The 14,687-nt window shown below is 45.7% G+C and overlaps 1 protein-coding gene across 6 annotated transcripts in view; it reads left to right on the top strand.

Annotated features, from left to right (window-relative positions):
- The window catches only part of Klhl3 (kelch like family member 3), a 124,131-nt gene that overhangs the window by 10,718 nt on the left and 98,726 nt on the right, over positions 1 to 14,687 (top strand). For 4 of the 6 annotated variants that reach the window (XM_052726820.1, XM_052726816.1, XM_052726819.1 and 1 more), the window contains exon 2: positions 9,827 to 9,946. In XM_052726820.1, coding sequence (XP_052582780.1) covers positions 9,827 to 9,946 — 120 coding nt within the window. Of the gene's footprint in view, positions 1 to 9,826; positions 9,947 to 10,685; positions 10,760 to 13,512; positions 13,664 to 14,687 lie in introns of those variants that run through there. The other 2 variants (XM_052726817.1, XM_052726818.1) reach the window with 2 other exon arrangements.

Genomic DNA, 14,687 nt, shown 5'->3' on the forward strand with positions numbered 1-14,687 from the left:
CGTGTTGAAGTGCCTTGACCAAGCTAACATCGTGGAGGAGTTAATGGTGATAACCCAGGAAATAGAAGAGGCAGAAGGAGGCTTGTGGTAGTAGTGACCAAGAGAAGAAGACGGGCAGCAGAGGTGTTAGAGGGCATGGAATCAGACTTGTGGGTGTAGGTGACAGGTGTGTGCATGAAACAAGCTCTCGAGGACAACGCCCCAGTTTCTGTCTTGGATAGGTGTGTTTGTAAGTGGTACAGCTCTGAGGGGAAAGTTTTCCCAACCTCAAGTGTTATTATGGTTTCCCCAGTGTAAGTGTTACAGCTCTGCTCAGGGGTGTGTGTGTGTGTGTGTGTGTGTGTGTGTGTGTGTGTGTGTGTGTGTGTGTGTGTGTATGTGTGTGTGTGTGTGTGTGTGTGTGTATAGGAGTTTCCCCAATGTAAGTGTTACAGCTCTGAAGGGAAAGGTATCTTTGCAGTCAGGAGCCAAGGAGTACCACAAAGTCACACCACACAACAAACCTCACACTAGAGATTTATTGGGAGGGAAAACTCCAGAAGGGTGGCTGCCTCTGCTTGGATGAAAAGCAGCAGAGGACTGAGCAGCAGACAGTTTATATAGCGCTTCTTGGGGATGGAGCTTTCCAGGGTGGGGATTGGTAGGATTTCAAGTCCAGAGCCTGAGGTGAGCTAAGGGATTGGTGGGATTTTAAGTCCTGAGCTTGGGCTTTTTTCTCTGTAGGGCTGGGTCTGTGTCAAGCAGTTAAGGCAGTTGGAGTGTTCTGTGGGCAGAATCTGGTGGTGGGAGGTCTTCAAGGGGCTTACAGTGTTCCTGTGGGTTACATCTTGTGAGGTAGCAAATACAGAAAGAAGAACCAGCTTGAGAGAGGGCAGTTTGGGATATGTATGGATTCACTTATGTAGAATCTCAGGAGGGGAGAGGGTAAGACATTGGCTATGGGATTTCAGGACAGGGGAAGTGGTGGACTCTAGAGAGGCGTAGTCAGAGTGGTATCTTCTTCATTTGTTTGTTTTTTCAAGACAGGGCTTCTCTGTGTAGCCTTAGCTGACCTGGAACTCATTCTGTAGACCAGGCTGGCCTCGAACTCTCAGAGATCCGCCTGCCTCTGCCCCTGGAGTGCTGGGATTAAAGGTGTGCGCCACCATTGCCCAGCTAGAGTGTATGTCTTTTATGCATACTGCTTACTGGTTTCTGCGTATTCCTTTATAGTTCTGCCCTGAGGCCTGCTCTACGTCAGTACCTGCAGTTGTTGGCCATGGTGGAGGCAGACTGTAGCCCCACTCTGCTTTACTATCCAACACTTATAAGGACCACTCTGCTTTACTATCCAACACTTGTGAGGACCATTCTGCTTTACTATCCAACACTTATGAGGACAGATGAAGGTTTTCAGCTCGGAACCCATCCATGACATACAATGAGGGCCTGCTGCATCATAATCCTGTGCTGGGTGGGCTCAATTGCCAGTCATACAGAGTTGTGGAGGATCCACCAGAGAAGACTGCTCAGACATGGGTTTAAGCCAATAGAAAGTCTTTATTAACTGGCTGGTGATGACATTGGGTGTTCAGGATCCCAGTGTAGCACTGAGCCTTTCTTTTCAGGGTGAGCTTTTAAGCACAAAATCCATATCCTGGGTCATCATATTTCAGTTAACAAGAACAGTTAGACAGAAGCAGAACTAACTACAGACGCCAAAAAGCAAGGTTAGTACATTTAGAGACTTCCCACAACTATGGCCCTTGATGGATTAGGTCTCTGCTTTTGTTTTGGCAGATGGTGCCAGCTACATGCTGAGTTTTGCAGCCTGAATGGCACTTCCATCATGGAGTCAGTTGTGCTAAGGACACATGTTTCCTTCCTTACCTGTCAGTATGTTGAATCTGGTGTGAGGGGAGGATGGTTAGATAAGGAAATGAAAGGCAATTAAACACAGCTGTGTTCTGTGTACTGGTTGGGTCACAGGCTAGGAATGCAACAGGAATTCAGGAAAGGAAGTTCCAAGGCTGCCTAGAGGAGGCAAAGCTGAAGTATCATCACGGGACAGACACTCGGGTTGTGATGCTGGGAAAGGGAGGGGAAGTCCATCCACAGTGGCCATTCATCCACTTAGCACACAATGGTACTCAGTAAATGTCTGAGGAAGGTCAGGCTGGCAGTTCAGGTTCAGTCCAGGTTGGTGTGCTTGTGGGGTACCTGCATACTAGGCAATAGTCATGAGTTTAGGCTGAGGATTTTTGAGATTCATTTTGCTATAGTAGGTTTTTGTTTTTTGTTTGTTTTTCCCTTTTCTTCTTTGAGGCAGGGTTTCTTTGTGTAACAGCCTGGCTGTCCTGGAGCTCCCTGTGTAGCCCAGGCTGGCCTCAAACTCACAGAGATCTGCCTGCCTCTGTCTCCTGAGTGCTGGGATTAAAGGTGTGCGCCACCACTGCCTAGCTTGCCATAGTAGTTTTTGAAACATAATGTTACATGACTAGTAAATTCATATAGCAGATGGTCGCTGTGAAGAGTTTAAGGAAACACTGAAGGAAGACCCCAGACTCAAATAGTATGCAAGAACAAAGAACGTTTATTATACCAATGTGCATGTGGGGTCATTCACCTGTACAAAATGGCTACAACCCCAAGAGGGACATGCAGGCTAAGGAGAGTGTCAGGGTCAACTACATAATTGGTTAAGCAGGCAGCAGTTATATTAGTATGTTTCTAATTGGCTGAGGTTTAGTCTTATCATTTTTGGACACATGTGCACAAGCTTGGACGTGACTCAGAGGGGGCTGCTGGGTTTGTTCTTGAGACACTGTGAGGCCGACTTAGACCCTCTGTGTTTATGCTCTCCCTCGACCTTGAATGTAAGGGCCTTGTAGATAAGTGGCCCTTTGTTAGAAAAGATACCTGTTTGTCCTTCTCAGAGAACTGGAGCCTAAATTTAGTTGAGGAGGTAGGAGAGTTTAACCCCTTCATGTGGATGGTGAGGATATGACAGGACCCTACTCACCTTTCGGAAGAGCAGTTTGGCAGTGGTATGTGGTATGCAGGAAGCCTTGGAAAGAGGAACATCTACAGTGGAGAGGTCAGGTGAGAGATCAGTGTAACGGTCCAAAACAACACCACCACCAACAAAACCCCAAACGGCTCAAGAAGGAAGGGACAGCCATGCCTGGCCCTTTCTGAGGCTCGGCTGTCTTAGTCTGACTTTGAATGGAGTCAGCAGACACCTGGGAGAGACACATGCAGTGAGCGAATTTGTGACACTCCCTTTCTGTGAGCTGCTGATGGGTCCTTAGTCTGTTTTTTTTTTTTTAAGATTTATTTTTATTTTCTTATTTATATGTGTATGTATGTACATGTGTGCATGTGTGCATGCGTGTATGTGTGTGTGTGTGTGTGTGTGTGTGTGTGTGTGTATGCATTCTGATGTTCATGGAGAACAGAAGAGGACATTGAAGTCCCTGGGGCTGGAGTGGCAGGAGGTTGGGAGCTGCCTGATGTGGGTGCTGGGAACACAGCTCTAGTCCTCTGGAAGAGCAGCAAGCACTCTTTACTCTGAGCCATTTCTCCAGCTCCAGTTCTTGGCATTTTTACCACTTGGGCTGAAGGAATCATTCACTGCATGGCATCAATGCTGGTCCCACAAGTAAGTTGACTAGTAAGCAGAATAATGTGTGAAATTAATTGTTGAGTTAGATCCTTAGACATTTGCTCAAGTGGATTCATTTGGCATGTTCTGAGTCTGCTAACGCTCACGCAAAAAGTGGCGTAGGTGACTATTCTGAGAACATTCGTGGTCAGTTACCTGATTTCTCTTAAGTATGGTCTGATTCAGTGGCATGAAACCCTGGACACTGGGATGTAGATGAAGGTTCTTTTAATCAGCAGCCAGAGCTTCAGGTCCACTGGGAAGAGCACGGAGGAACTGATTATGGAGGGAAGTTGATAGGCTGTGTACCCCTTGCCAGCTCATGGAGCCTGGAAGGCTGAGTCTCTTTAGATTGGGTCTGAGTGGGTTGAGAAGTGCAGCTGTGTAGCTAGAGTTTTCCTGCCTGGCCCACAGTCAGGACAAATCTCTCTCACCCGCCAGTCCCAAGCCGCTCAAACCCGATCAAGTAAACATAGACACTTATATTGGTTTCAAACTGTATGGCCGTGGCAGGCTTCTTGTTAACTGTTCTTACAGCTTAAATTAATCTATTTCTATTAATCTATACCTTGCCACGTGGCTTGTGGCTTACCGGTACTTTACATCTTCCTTGTCCTGATGGCGGCTGGCAGTGTCTCTCTGACTCAGCCTTCCACTTCCCAGCTCTATTCTCCTCCTTGTCCCGCCTACACTTCCTGCCTGGCCACTGCCAATCAGTGATTTATTCATTGACCAATCAGCAACATATTTGACATACAGACCATCCCACAGCACAGCTGTAGACCCTGGCTGAGAGCATGGCAGCATGACTCAGTGTGGCCTGTTTTGTAGGTGAGAAGAGAGGGTCCACAGCCTTAGTTGGGGGTCAAGAACCAGAAAGCTCAGTGCTGTTGGGTGATGAAATATATCTGGGGAGAAAGACCTAGGGGAGGAAATGGCAGGATCTAGTAATTGTCCTTGGGCATGAATCCTATGCTGAGACACATGTGTGTGTGCATGTGCACACTTATGTACATGTTGTACAGTTTGTTGAGTGTATAAGCTGCAGTACAGAAAGTTTGAGAATACTGGGACTCAGAACCCACTTTGTTCCTTCCTGTGGGATCATGCATCAGATTCTCCACATCTCTGAGCTGAACAATGGTGATGTCACCAAGAAGCTTGCATCTTTTAGAAACCAGAGGTTTAGAACTGCTTTGGATTGACCGTGTTTTCCTGGAGCTGTTGGAGGGCAGGGGGAGAAAACGGCCTGGAGTTCTTGCTGGTGTCAAGACTAGTCTGTGTTGGGGTGGCTGGGGCACGTTGGCAAGTCATCATCCTTTAAGGGAGGCCCCAGTGTGAGTTATACTTTGTTGGACTTTATAGGCAGTCCATCCTGGAGGCCCTTTGTAAACAGAGTTGCATTAACAGGCACATGTGTTATTCCTGGGCCATTTGGAAGATTAGGAAACAGAAAAGCAGCGGTAGAGTCACTGCAGAGAATGTGTCAGTCCCCTGAAACACTGCCCTTTGGTCTACCCCTTTTGCGTATTTGTGAAGCAGAGCTGACAGCGGTCCTGAATTCTAATCTATGTGTTCGCTGTCTAGGATCTTCAGCAGTTCCTTCATTTGCTCTGTATTCGCTCTTCTTATCCTGGCTTTTCCACATTGAAAGATTAAAGGGAAGATCTACATACCATCATTTCATTATATATGTAAGATGATTCGGTAAAATGCAGTATAAACATGATTTAAAAGTCTAAATGAAAGTAGAGAATTCTTCTCTCCTCCTCTCCCCTGTCACATACCTTATCACTGTCCTCTCCTCTTTCCTTTCAATTTTGACACAGGCTCTCCCTATCTAGTCCAGGCTGGCTTGGAACTCACTGTGTAGCCCAGACTAACCTTGAACTCACAATCTTCTTGCTTCAGCATATGGTGGGATTACAGACATGTGACACCACACCCAACTTGGGAGTTTTTTTTAACTCTATAAAATGCATTTAGCAAAATCCTATAATAAGTACATGCGATGGGAAACATTAGAATGTCTTTGAAATCAGGACCATGACAGGAATATTCATGATTTCTCTTTCTCTTTGGCATTCTTTTACCATCTTAGCCAGCGCAGAATTTCTTTCAGTAAAGAGATGCACAAAGACGATCAGAATTATGTATTCAGACTGGTTAAAAACAATACAACTCAAGGGGCTGGAGAGATGGCTGCTCTTCTAGAGGACCTGGGTTTTGATCGCAGCACCTGTGTGGTGGCTCACAAACATGTAGCTCCAGTTCTGGGGAAGAGATCCTCTCTTCCGGCCTCCATAGGCACCAGGCACACACTTGTGGAACACAGACATATACGAGACAAAATACCCATAAACCTAAAATAATTAAAAACAATAGAAGCTACTAGGCTTAGTGCCACGGGCCTGTCCTCCCAGCTACTCAGGAAATTGAGGCAGGAGGATCATACATACAAAGACACACACACACACACACACACACACACACACACACACACACACACACACAGAGTCAGACAGACAGACAGAATGGGAACATCATCACATCATCTCTGGCATTATACACTAATAATATAAAGTTTATCTACAAAGAACATTTAATTGAATTAATGGCAAATAATTTGATACAATGGTATCAAATTTGGTATGAAGCCTGGCTAGAAGATCAATTTGTAAATGTTAGTTATATTTCATAAATTGCAACAATCAGCAAATACACCTTATAAAGGACAATTTCTTTCTTTTTTTTTCTGTTTTTCTCCTCCCTTTCTTTATTTTATTTTATTTTTATTTTTATTTATCTATTTTTTGAGACAGGGTTTCTCTGTGTAGTCCTGGCTATCCTAGAACTCTCTCTGTGGACCAGGCTGGCTTTGAACTCTGAATTCCACCTGCCTCTGCCTCCTGAGTGCTGGGACTAAAGGTGTGTGCCACCACTACCCAGCTAAAAAGGACAATTTCTATCATAAAATAATAAGAAAAACTGTAATATACTTAGCACAAAAATCTAACAAAATGTGTATAAGATCTTCAGAGAAAGACACAGATGCATGAGTGACGTTAAAAAGGACCCATAGGGCTGGAAAGATGGCTCAGTGGTCAAGTGTTTACTGCTCTTGCAGAGGCCTGGAGTTCAGTTCCCAGCACTCACATAGCAGCTCATAACTGACTGTAAGACTAGTTCTGAGGATTTGAAATCCTCTTCTGGTCTCTGTGGGCTCCTGAATACATGTGGTGCACATATGTACACTCAGGCACACACACATACACATAAATAAAAAATTCAAAGGACATAAGTAAACAGAAGATATCCCATGTTCATGGATAGGGAGAAATAACTCAAAAGAAATGTTGGTTCAGTCTAAACTGATCTATAAATTCAATGCACTCTCCATCAAAGACCTATCAGGGTTTTCATGGAACTTGACAAGCTGATTTTTAGAAAGAATAAAGGACTAGATTGAATGATGCACAGGTGCTTTCCCAAGAGCAGTCAAAGCCTTGAGGACTTAACCTGTCAAAAATTAGACATTATGAAGCTACAGAAATAAGGTATTTATATAAATTGACCAATGCAATTGGCTAGAGAGACAAAAACAGATCATTATGTTTGTGAAGCCTTGTGAGCCACGGCAGCGTGACAAGGAAAAGGAAGAATCAGGATCAATAAATAGAACCCACTGGAAAACTTGAATTTCCTTTTGACATGGTGCTATAAAATTCAGTATCTAATACATGAAGAGCTTGCATCTCAAAAGTAAAAGAATGCACTCTTACCAGGAAGTTGGACATACCCTTCTGGTACCAGGAAGTTGGACATACCCTTCTGGTACCAGGAAGTTGGACATACCCTTCTGGTACCAGGAAGTTGGACATACCCTTCTGGTACCAGGAAGTTGGACATACCCTTCTGGTACCAGGAAGTTGGACATACCCTTCTGGCCTTGGGATGCAAACTTTTCATCCTTGCTGGGTGCTTCCTCTCTCTGGCCACATTTTCTGGCTTGAGATTTTAGTTTACTTATATATTGTTTATGTGTATGAGTGTTTTGTATCTCTGTACCACATGTGTGCCTGATACCAGTAGAGCCAGAAGAGGGTGTCAGATCTCCTGGGACTGAAGTTACAGGTGGCTACCACATGGGTTCAGGGAATCAAACCCAGGTCCCCTGAAAGAGCAGCCTTAACCACAGAGCCGTTTTTCCAGGCCTTTGGCAATTTTTTTTAACCTGCTTGAATACATAATTCTAATCATCTTTGTGTATCTGAATATTTATCTTCCTCTGTTCAGTTGGTTTCCTTGTGCAAGGACTCCAAACAGCCCCAGAGCTCACTGGCATGCTCAGGTGAAGGGAGCGGAGTCAGGAAGCTGGGGAAGGTAGGAGCCAAAGGAGGGGTCTGCTATGCCAGACAAACCTTGGGTCTGGCATTTTCAATACTGGTGAATACTAATGTGAACTCTGTAAAGACACCCAGGACTTGGGTGCATCCTCTGAAAAAAGCATCTTTGTCTCCAGCAGTGGCAGATGCTTGATAGGGGAGTCTAAGGACCACCTTTAAAGTCCGAGAGCTGGGATAAACCGCTGGCTCCCAATGCTGCACAAATGGGAACATTTCTGTTTTCCTGCTCACACAGTGGAGTCCGGACCGAGCAGTTCCCTCCGAGGTTCTGGACTGGACCTGGGAGCTCCTGTCTGAGGAGAAGATCCTTTCCCTGTTCACTCTTTTGATTCCTCCCTCCCACTCCCATGACACGGCAGCACATTCCCAAGTTTTATACCTTGATTTCAGTGCAAGCAGTGTTGAGACAGTGGGCATTAGGCTGCACCTGCTCTTCACGTAGGCCATACAGTCTGTGTTTCCCATAACAGCCACAGACTCCTATTTTTTCTTTCTAAAATTCTTACTTTTACTTTACTTTATGTAGATGGTGTTTTGCCCGCGTGAATGTCTGTGTATCGTGTATGCTTGTGGTGCCCATGGAGGCCAGAAGAGAGCTCCGATCCTCTAGAACTGTAGTTACAGATAGTTGTGAGCCACCATGTGGGTGCTGGGAATCGAACTCAAGGTTCTCTGTGAGAGCAGCCAGTGCTCTTAACTGCTGAGCCATCTCTCCAGCCACACTGCCTGTCCTTCAGTGGAATTATGGTTTCCCAAAAGCTTTCACTTGTGAGTCCCTGTTCTCTAAACTCCAGCCACTGTGGTTTTTCTAGATTATAGATATGTTCATACCTATATGTTTGCTTTCTGTTTAAAACCCATTCCTACCCTTCCCCTGCTCCGGCAGGACAACCCCTCCCCCCAACACTTCCTCCTGTGGCCTCGTTTCCCTGAACCACGTGCACTTTGAACACACTTGGTGTTTTCCCCTTTGGTCATTGTGCCTGCTGTTCCCATCGTCTGGGACACTGTCCGCTTTTTTAAGTCACTGGCTACTTTAAGTTCCTCAGCTTCTGGGAGGTTCTTCTACCCTGGCATCACTGACTAGATCCCTTGTGCTTCTGCAGCTCCTATGGAATTGTAATGCTTACATTATGATGTTTGGGAGCTGGAGAGCTGGCTCAGCGGCTAAGAGCACTGGCTGCTCTTCCAGAGGTCCTGAGTTCAATTCCCAGCAACTACATGGTGGATTACAACCATCTGTAATGGGATCAGATTTCTTCTTCTGGTGTGCATAAAGGCAGAGCACTCATATACATAAAATACACGAATACATAAATCTTTAAAACCTATGATGTTTGACTGTTACATGGTTTTCTCCTTCACCGAACTCTGAATTTTGTGATGGGAGGGACTGGCCTTTGTTTACCATCATGTCTCCCGTGAACAGAAATACAATACCTGTCATACATTAGCCCCCATTAACTGCTAAGTGGACCAGCATCCCCAAATAGTGAGTGTTAGAGTGCTTACACCACCTCCTCTTTGGGGAGGGAGGGAGGGAAGAGTGGAGGGTAACGACCAGTGCCTGGTGGGAGAATCTGAGCTGGAGCCTCTGGAGGAAGGTGCATTGGAAGGTCCTGCAGAAATGCTGCAGTACTTCCCCCACTGCTTCCTGGGTGAAGACAGCAGGCTGACAGACGCCCCTGTGGGTGACTCAAGTCCGTTGACTCCTGGGAGATGTGCAACCGGGCTTGCTAATACGTGATCTCTCTTTCCCTCCCTCTTCTGCTCACAGCATCAAGCTGAGCCCTCAGTCCACAGTGCAGGCCCAGGATGCTGAGAAGAGCCAGAGGACGGTCACTGTCAACCCTGCCCACATGGGGAAGGCCTTCAAGGTCATGAATGAGCTTCGAAGGTACTTTTCTACCCTTCCTGTGCCCTTTCAGATGGAACCTGAAGGGAGAGCTTCATCGGGGCCTAGAATAGATGCTGGCACACACCACCTACTGAATTCTGACTTCCTGGCCCGCTCCCGCTCTACTCCCTTTTCAGATTCTGAGACTGAAATCTCTCCCTTTATAATTATTTAATACCTACATTTTGGTGATTAATCACAGGAGTTATTCATCTGCAGTTAGAGCAGGTCTGTGGATAAGCCTGAGACCCGATATTGGAATAATTGGGCACTAACATGCAGTTGCAGACACGAGATGGTAGAGCGTATGCATTGTTTAGCTTCCCTGTACCATCCCTTGGGCTGAGTTTGGTTTGGGAAGGCAGCCACACAACTGGCAGAATATGCCTCTCCTGAAATGTACGTTCACTCTGTAAGAAGGACATGGGGTGAAAGTGCATCCGATCCCCCAGAACTGAGTGGTGAGGGCATGAGGGGTATTTGTAAGGCCAGTGTGCATGTTTGGCAAGCGTGTTGTGAGATAGGTTCTGGGCACTGAACGTGTTTTCCTGTCCAAAGCCAATATGCAGCATTCCTTCCTGTCTCAGCTCCTGACCGGGCGCTGGGAGGAGTGGGTGGTGGCCACGAGGCCAGGAGTGTGAAAGGTCATTGAAAAGACCTTTAGAGCAAGTGTGCCAGGAGGTAGGAGGTCCAGGCCTGACAGGTCATAGGTGCGTGCACTTTTACTTATTTTTTAAAGGGTCGAGCAGAAACAAGGATGAAAAATGAACTTTGGAGATGCAAGTGACACTTGAGCTGAATTTTGAAGGCCAAGTAAGAGCTAAAGACACAAAGGGCAGTGGGGGTAGGGAGGAGAGAATGGCATATGGCTGAGAGAAGTGTTTGCTGAGTGGGGGATGACCAAACAGACTTTCTATTTGATTCTTTTAGAAAATCTTTTGAACTTTATCATTGCATGTGTGCATGTACATGTGTGTGTGTCACAGCGTGCATCTGTATGTGTATGTCTGTGTGCAGAGGCATGTTTGTGTTACAGCGTGCATCTGTATGTATATGTGCATGTGTATATGTGTCACAGCGTGCATCTGTATGTGTATGTCTGTGTGCTGGGGGTATGTTTGTGTTACAGCGTGCATCTGTATGCATATGTGCATGTGTGGGTGGGAGCATGGGTGTCACAGTGTGCATTTGGGAGTCAGAGGACAGCTCTCAGTCAGTTCTCTCCTTCCTCGCTTAGGTGGGTCCTGGGGATTGAACTCAGATCGTCAGGCTTATGCCATCTTGCCAGTCCTGAAGTTCTCATTCTCTGTTTATTTTCTAATTTCTCTTTTCTGCGTGGTCCAGTATTTAACACGCACATACATGCACACAAGCACACACACAGAGAGATACATGCACACACGCACGCACATACACACACAATTAAGCAACACATGGCATATTGTTCAGTTTGTGTTAGACCTCCTGCCAGATTTCCTGGAAAGTCTGGGAACTTGGGCAGTGGAGAAGGATGGAAGCCATGTACATGGGCCGGGATCTTCCATCATTGAGAAGTCTCTGCGGGGGGAGATCCACATTTAGTCCCTTAGGGTACAGATTATGTCAGTTAACTAATTTAAGAGTGGGTTTTCTCACCAGGTCTGAGTTTGTCTGTCCAGATTCTCCCACCTCACCGCCAGCTACTACACCCTTCGTTTTAGAGTTAGAAGTCACTCTGGTGTCCCTGTTGGTACCTGGATTTCATGTCTTTCTCCAAGAGTGTCTGCTTGACTTGGGTCTAACTCTGCCCAGGAGTGGTACTTTCCTTCTCCTTTTAGGAACACTGTCAATATCTGAGGAATGTCAGCTCTTTCTAGAGGCTGTGGGAAAATGGAGTCTTGTAGTCACACTCAAATGGGCTTGAGAATGCACGTAGGCATATCAAAGGCTCTACCGAGCCTGATGAAAGACTTCCCACACATGCTGGACTTAGTGTTTGGGAAAACGTTGGTCTGAGTACCACCATCCTTCGCTGAGATTTAAAAGAATAGTATTGTCCTTTCTCTTTCTGCTTTGTTCAAAAGGACTATATTCTGTTTATATATTTGAAAATTTTAGTTCAGGTTTAGGCATGGGTTGCCCTCTCTCTCTGTGTTCCTCTCTGGGCTGTAGTTATTGCAGCAGGACATTTAGAAGATGTAGATGATAAAAAAAAAAATCACATGCAGAGGTGGCTCAGTGGTTTACAGCACCGGTTGCTCTTGCAGAGAACCAGGGTTCAAATCCAAGCACCCACGTGGCAGCCCATAACCATTTTTAATTCCGGTTCCAGGGAGTCTGATACCCTCTTCTGGCCTCTACAGGCACTGCATGCACACTGTGCACAGACACACATCCAGTCAAAATACCCATATACATAAAATAAAAATAAAGGTTAATTTTTTTAAAGCCACATAGAACTTTGTTAGTGACCTATTGATAGGATGTTGTGGAATCACTTTCTATTTCTTAGTCTATTTACAGATCTGACTTTTCTCTTAGTTCTATTGTTGAACAATTTTTTTCCTATGTCACTATTTTCTAACATCAATCAAATGGATGGATGGTATTCTACTTTTGGCATATATAAAATAAAAGCCAGTTCCCTGCTGATGGATATTACCATTTCCTAATGCCTCATGTGAAAACCCATTCTTACCTTATTCTGGATGGAATAGTTACCTTTTCCATCAGTGTGTCCAAATCACAAGCACAGACTCTGCTCCAGTATTGGTTCTAGTACATACTAACTGTGTGGTCCTGGGCAACTTAATCTCCCTGACCTCACTTTTGTCAGTCGTAAACGGAGGCTAATAATAATACCATTCTTGCTGGATTGTTAAGAGTGTTGATGAATAAAGTGCTCAGAATAGTGCGAGCACACGTACTGTAGTTGTTAAATATGTGTGCACCACAGCAGTTATCTCCATAGGATCAATTCCTGGAAATAGAGTAGATTCAACAGTCTGGAAGACAATGGTAATGATACATTAGCTACTGCTGAGGGCTGGCCCGGGAGCTTTCTGTCACTGTTAGTTTGACAAACACTGACCACTGTGTTTGGTTGCAGATATAGGGCAGTGGGTAAGAGAATCAAAGCCTTGCCCCTCAGCGAAGCATGTGTTCTTGCGGTATTGGGAGCCAACATCAAGCCCCAAGGTATTTGAAGGCTGTCTTTTAAAAAGTAGAGTAGATGGGTAAGGCAGTGAGAAGGGCCCGCATTTCTGTGTCATTGACCTGGGTGACTTTAATGGGATCTTAGTGGAGAGCAGGTACGCAGACTCCACTCTGCTGAGATGACGCTAATGAACTGCTCCGGAGTACCCAGGGCTTGCGTCTCACATTGTCTCCACATTCCCCTCCCTCGCTTTTGAGCTATTTTAGTTCAAGCACACATGCTCTTTGCAATTTATGAATCACACAACTCCTGAGTTTCCTATTCTTTTTACTTCTGTGGTAGAGAACGAGCTGTTGGCATGGCAACCACTCAGCCTCGCTCCTCCTTTGCCTTTCAGTGCTTGGTTCTGACTGTGGTGCTTTTGGGTGGCAGAGCTCCAGTGACTCTGGCTCCTGACCCAGAGACCAGCAGGTAGTGGAGACTAGTCCTTCCCAGAACAGCACACCCTGACCAGGCCTGAGAGAGGGGAGCAGGAAGCATGGAGCAACAAGCCAGTGTTTTCAGTTCTCTCTCTGCTGAAGGTTGGTTGTGCTTACTAAGGACGCATCCTTTCAGTGAGCTTCACCCTGGCCCCTTGCTGGTTTCCACTCTGCATTGTCTTCTTGAGAAATTATTGTTATTTGTGTGTGTGCGTGCATGTGTGTATGTGTGTGTATGTTCCTGTGTATGTGGGTGCAAGTGTGTAAGGTACACATGCATATGTATGTATGTGCATTTAGAGACCTAAAGACAACTTCAGGCATCTTTCCTCAGGTGACATTCAACTTTTTGTTTTTTGTTTTTGTTTTTGTTTTTGTTTTTTTTTGGTTTTTCAAGACAGGGTTTCTCTGTGTAGCTTTGGAGCCTGTCCTGGAACTCACTTTGTAGACCAGGCTGGCCTTGAACTCACAGGGATCCACCTGCCTCTGCCTCCCGAGTGCACCACCACTCGGCACCATTCAGCTTTTTAAAAGATAGGATCTCAATAATCTGGAACTCACCTAGTAGGTCAGGCTAGCTGGCCAGAGGACCCCAGAGAGATTTGCTTGGGATTACGAGTGTGTGCCCACACATCTAGGTTTTTGTTTTTGTTTTTTTAAATTTTGTAATGTGGGTTTTGGAGACTGAGGACCTGCTCATAAGGCAGATACTTTACCCACTAAGCCATCTTCCACTCCTCTTTTTGACTCTTGTAGCCCAGGCTAGACTCAACTTCCTGATCCTCTTGCCTCCATCTCCTCAGTGCTGCGATTACAGGTGTGTGAGGCCACACTGCCGTTTGTAATGCTTCGCAGCTCATCTACGCGGCGGCGGCTCGTTTCAGCGTTTGATTCCTTTCTCTGGACAGTGGGATTTCATCCTGGCCACACGACACGTCTGGCCTTTGTCTATAAAGAGCGCTGCTTGCTACCCAACCTTCTGGGCTTCATTTCTGGGGTGTGGATGTAGGGTTTGGGATTGCCTTTTCTAAATTCTCCAGTTCCTTGCTCACATTTGTTATCAGATGTGACTTTGCTTGTAGGTATTATCTGGGTGTCAGGTGTTATGTGAGGACTTTGAATTTCT

Source organism: Peromyscus californicus, unplaced genomic scaffold, assembly GCF_007827085.1.
Source record: "Peromyscus californicus insignis strain IS unplaced genomic scaffold, ASM782708v3 Scaffold_8__1_contigs__length_139910024, whole genome shotgun sequence".
Taxonomy (NCBI): Eukaryota; Metazoa; Chordata; class Mammalia; order Rodentia; family Cricetidae; genus Peromyscus; species Peromyscus californicus.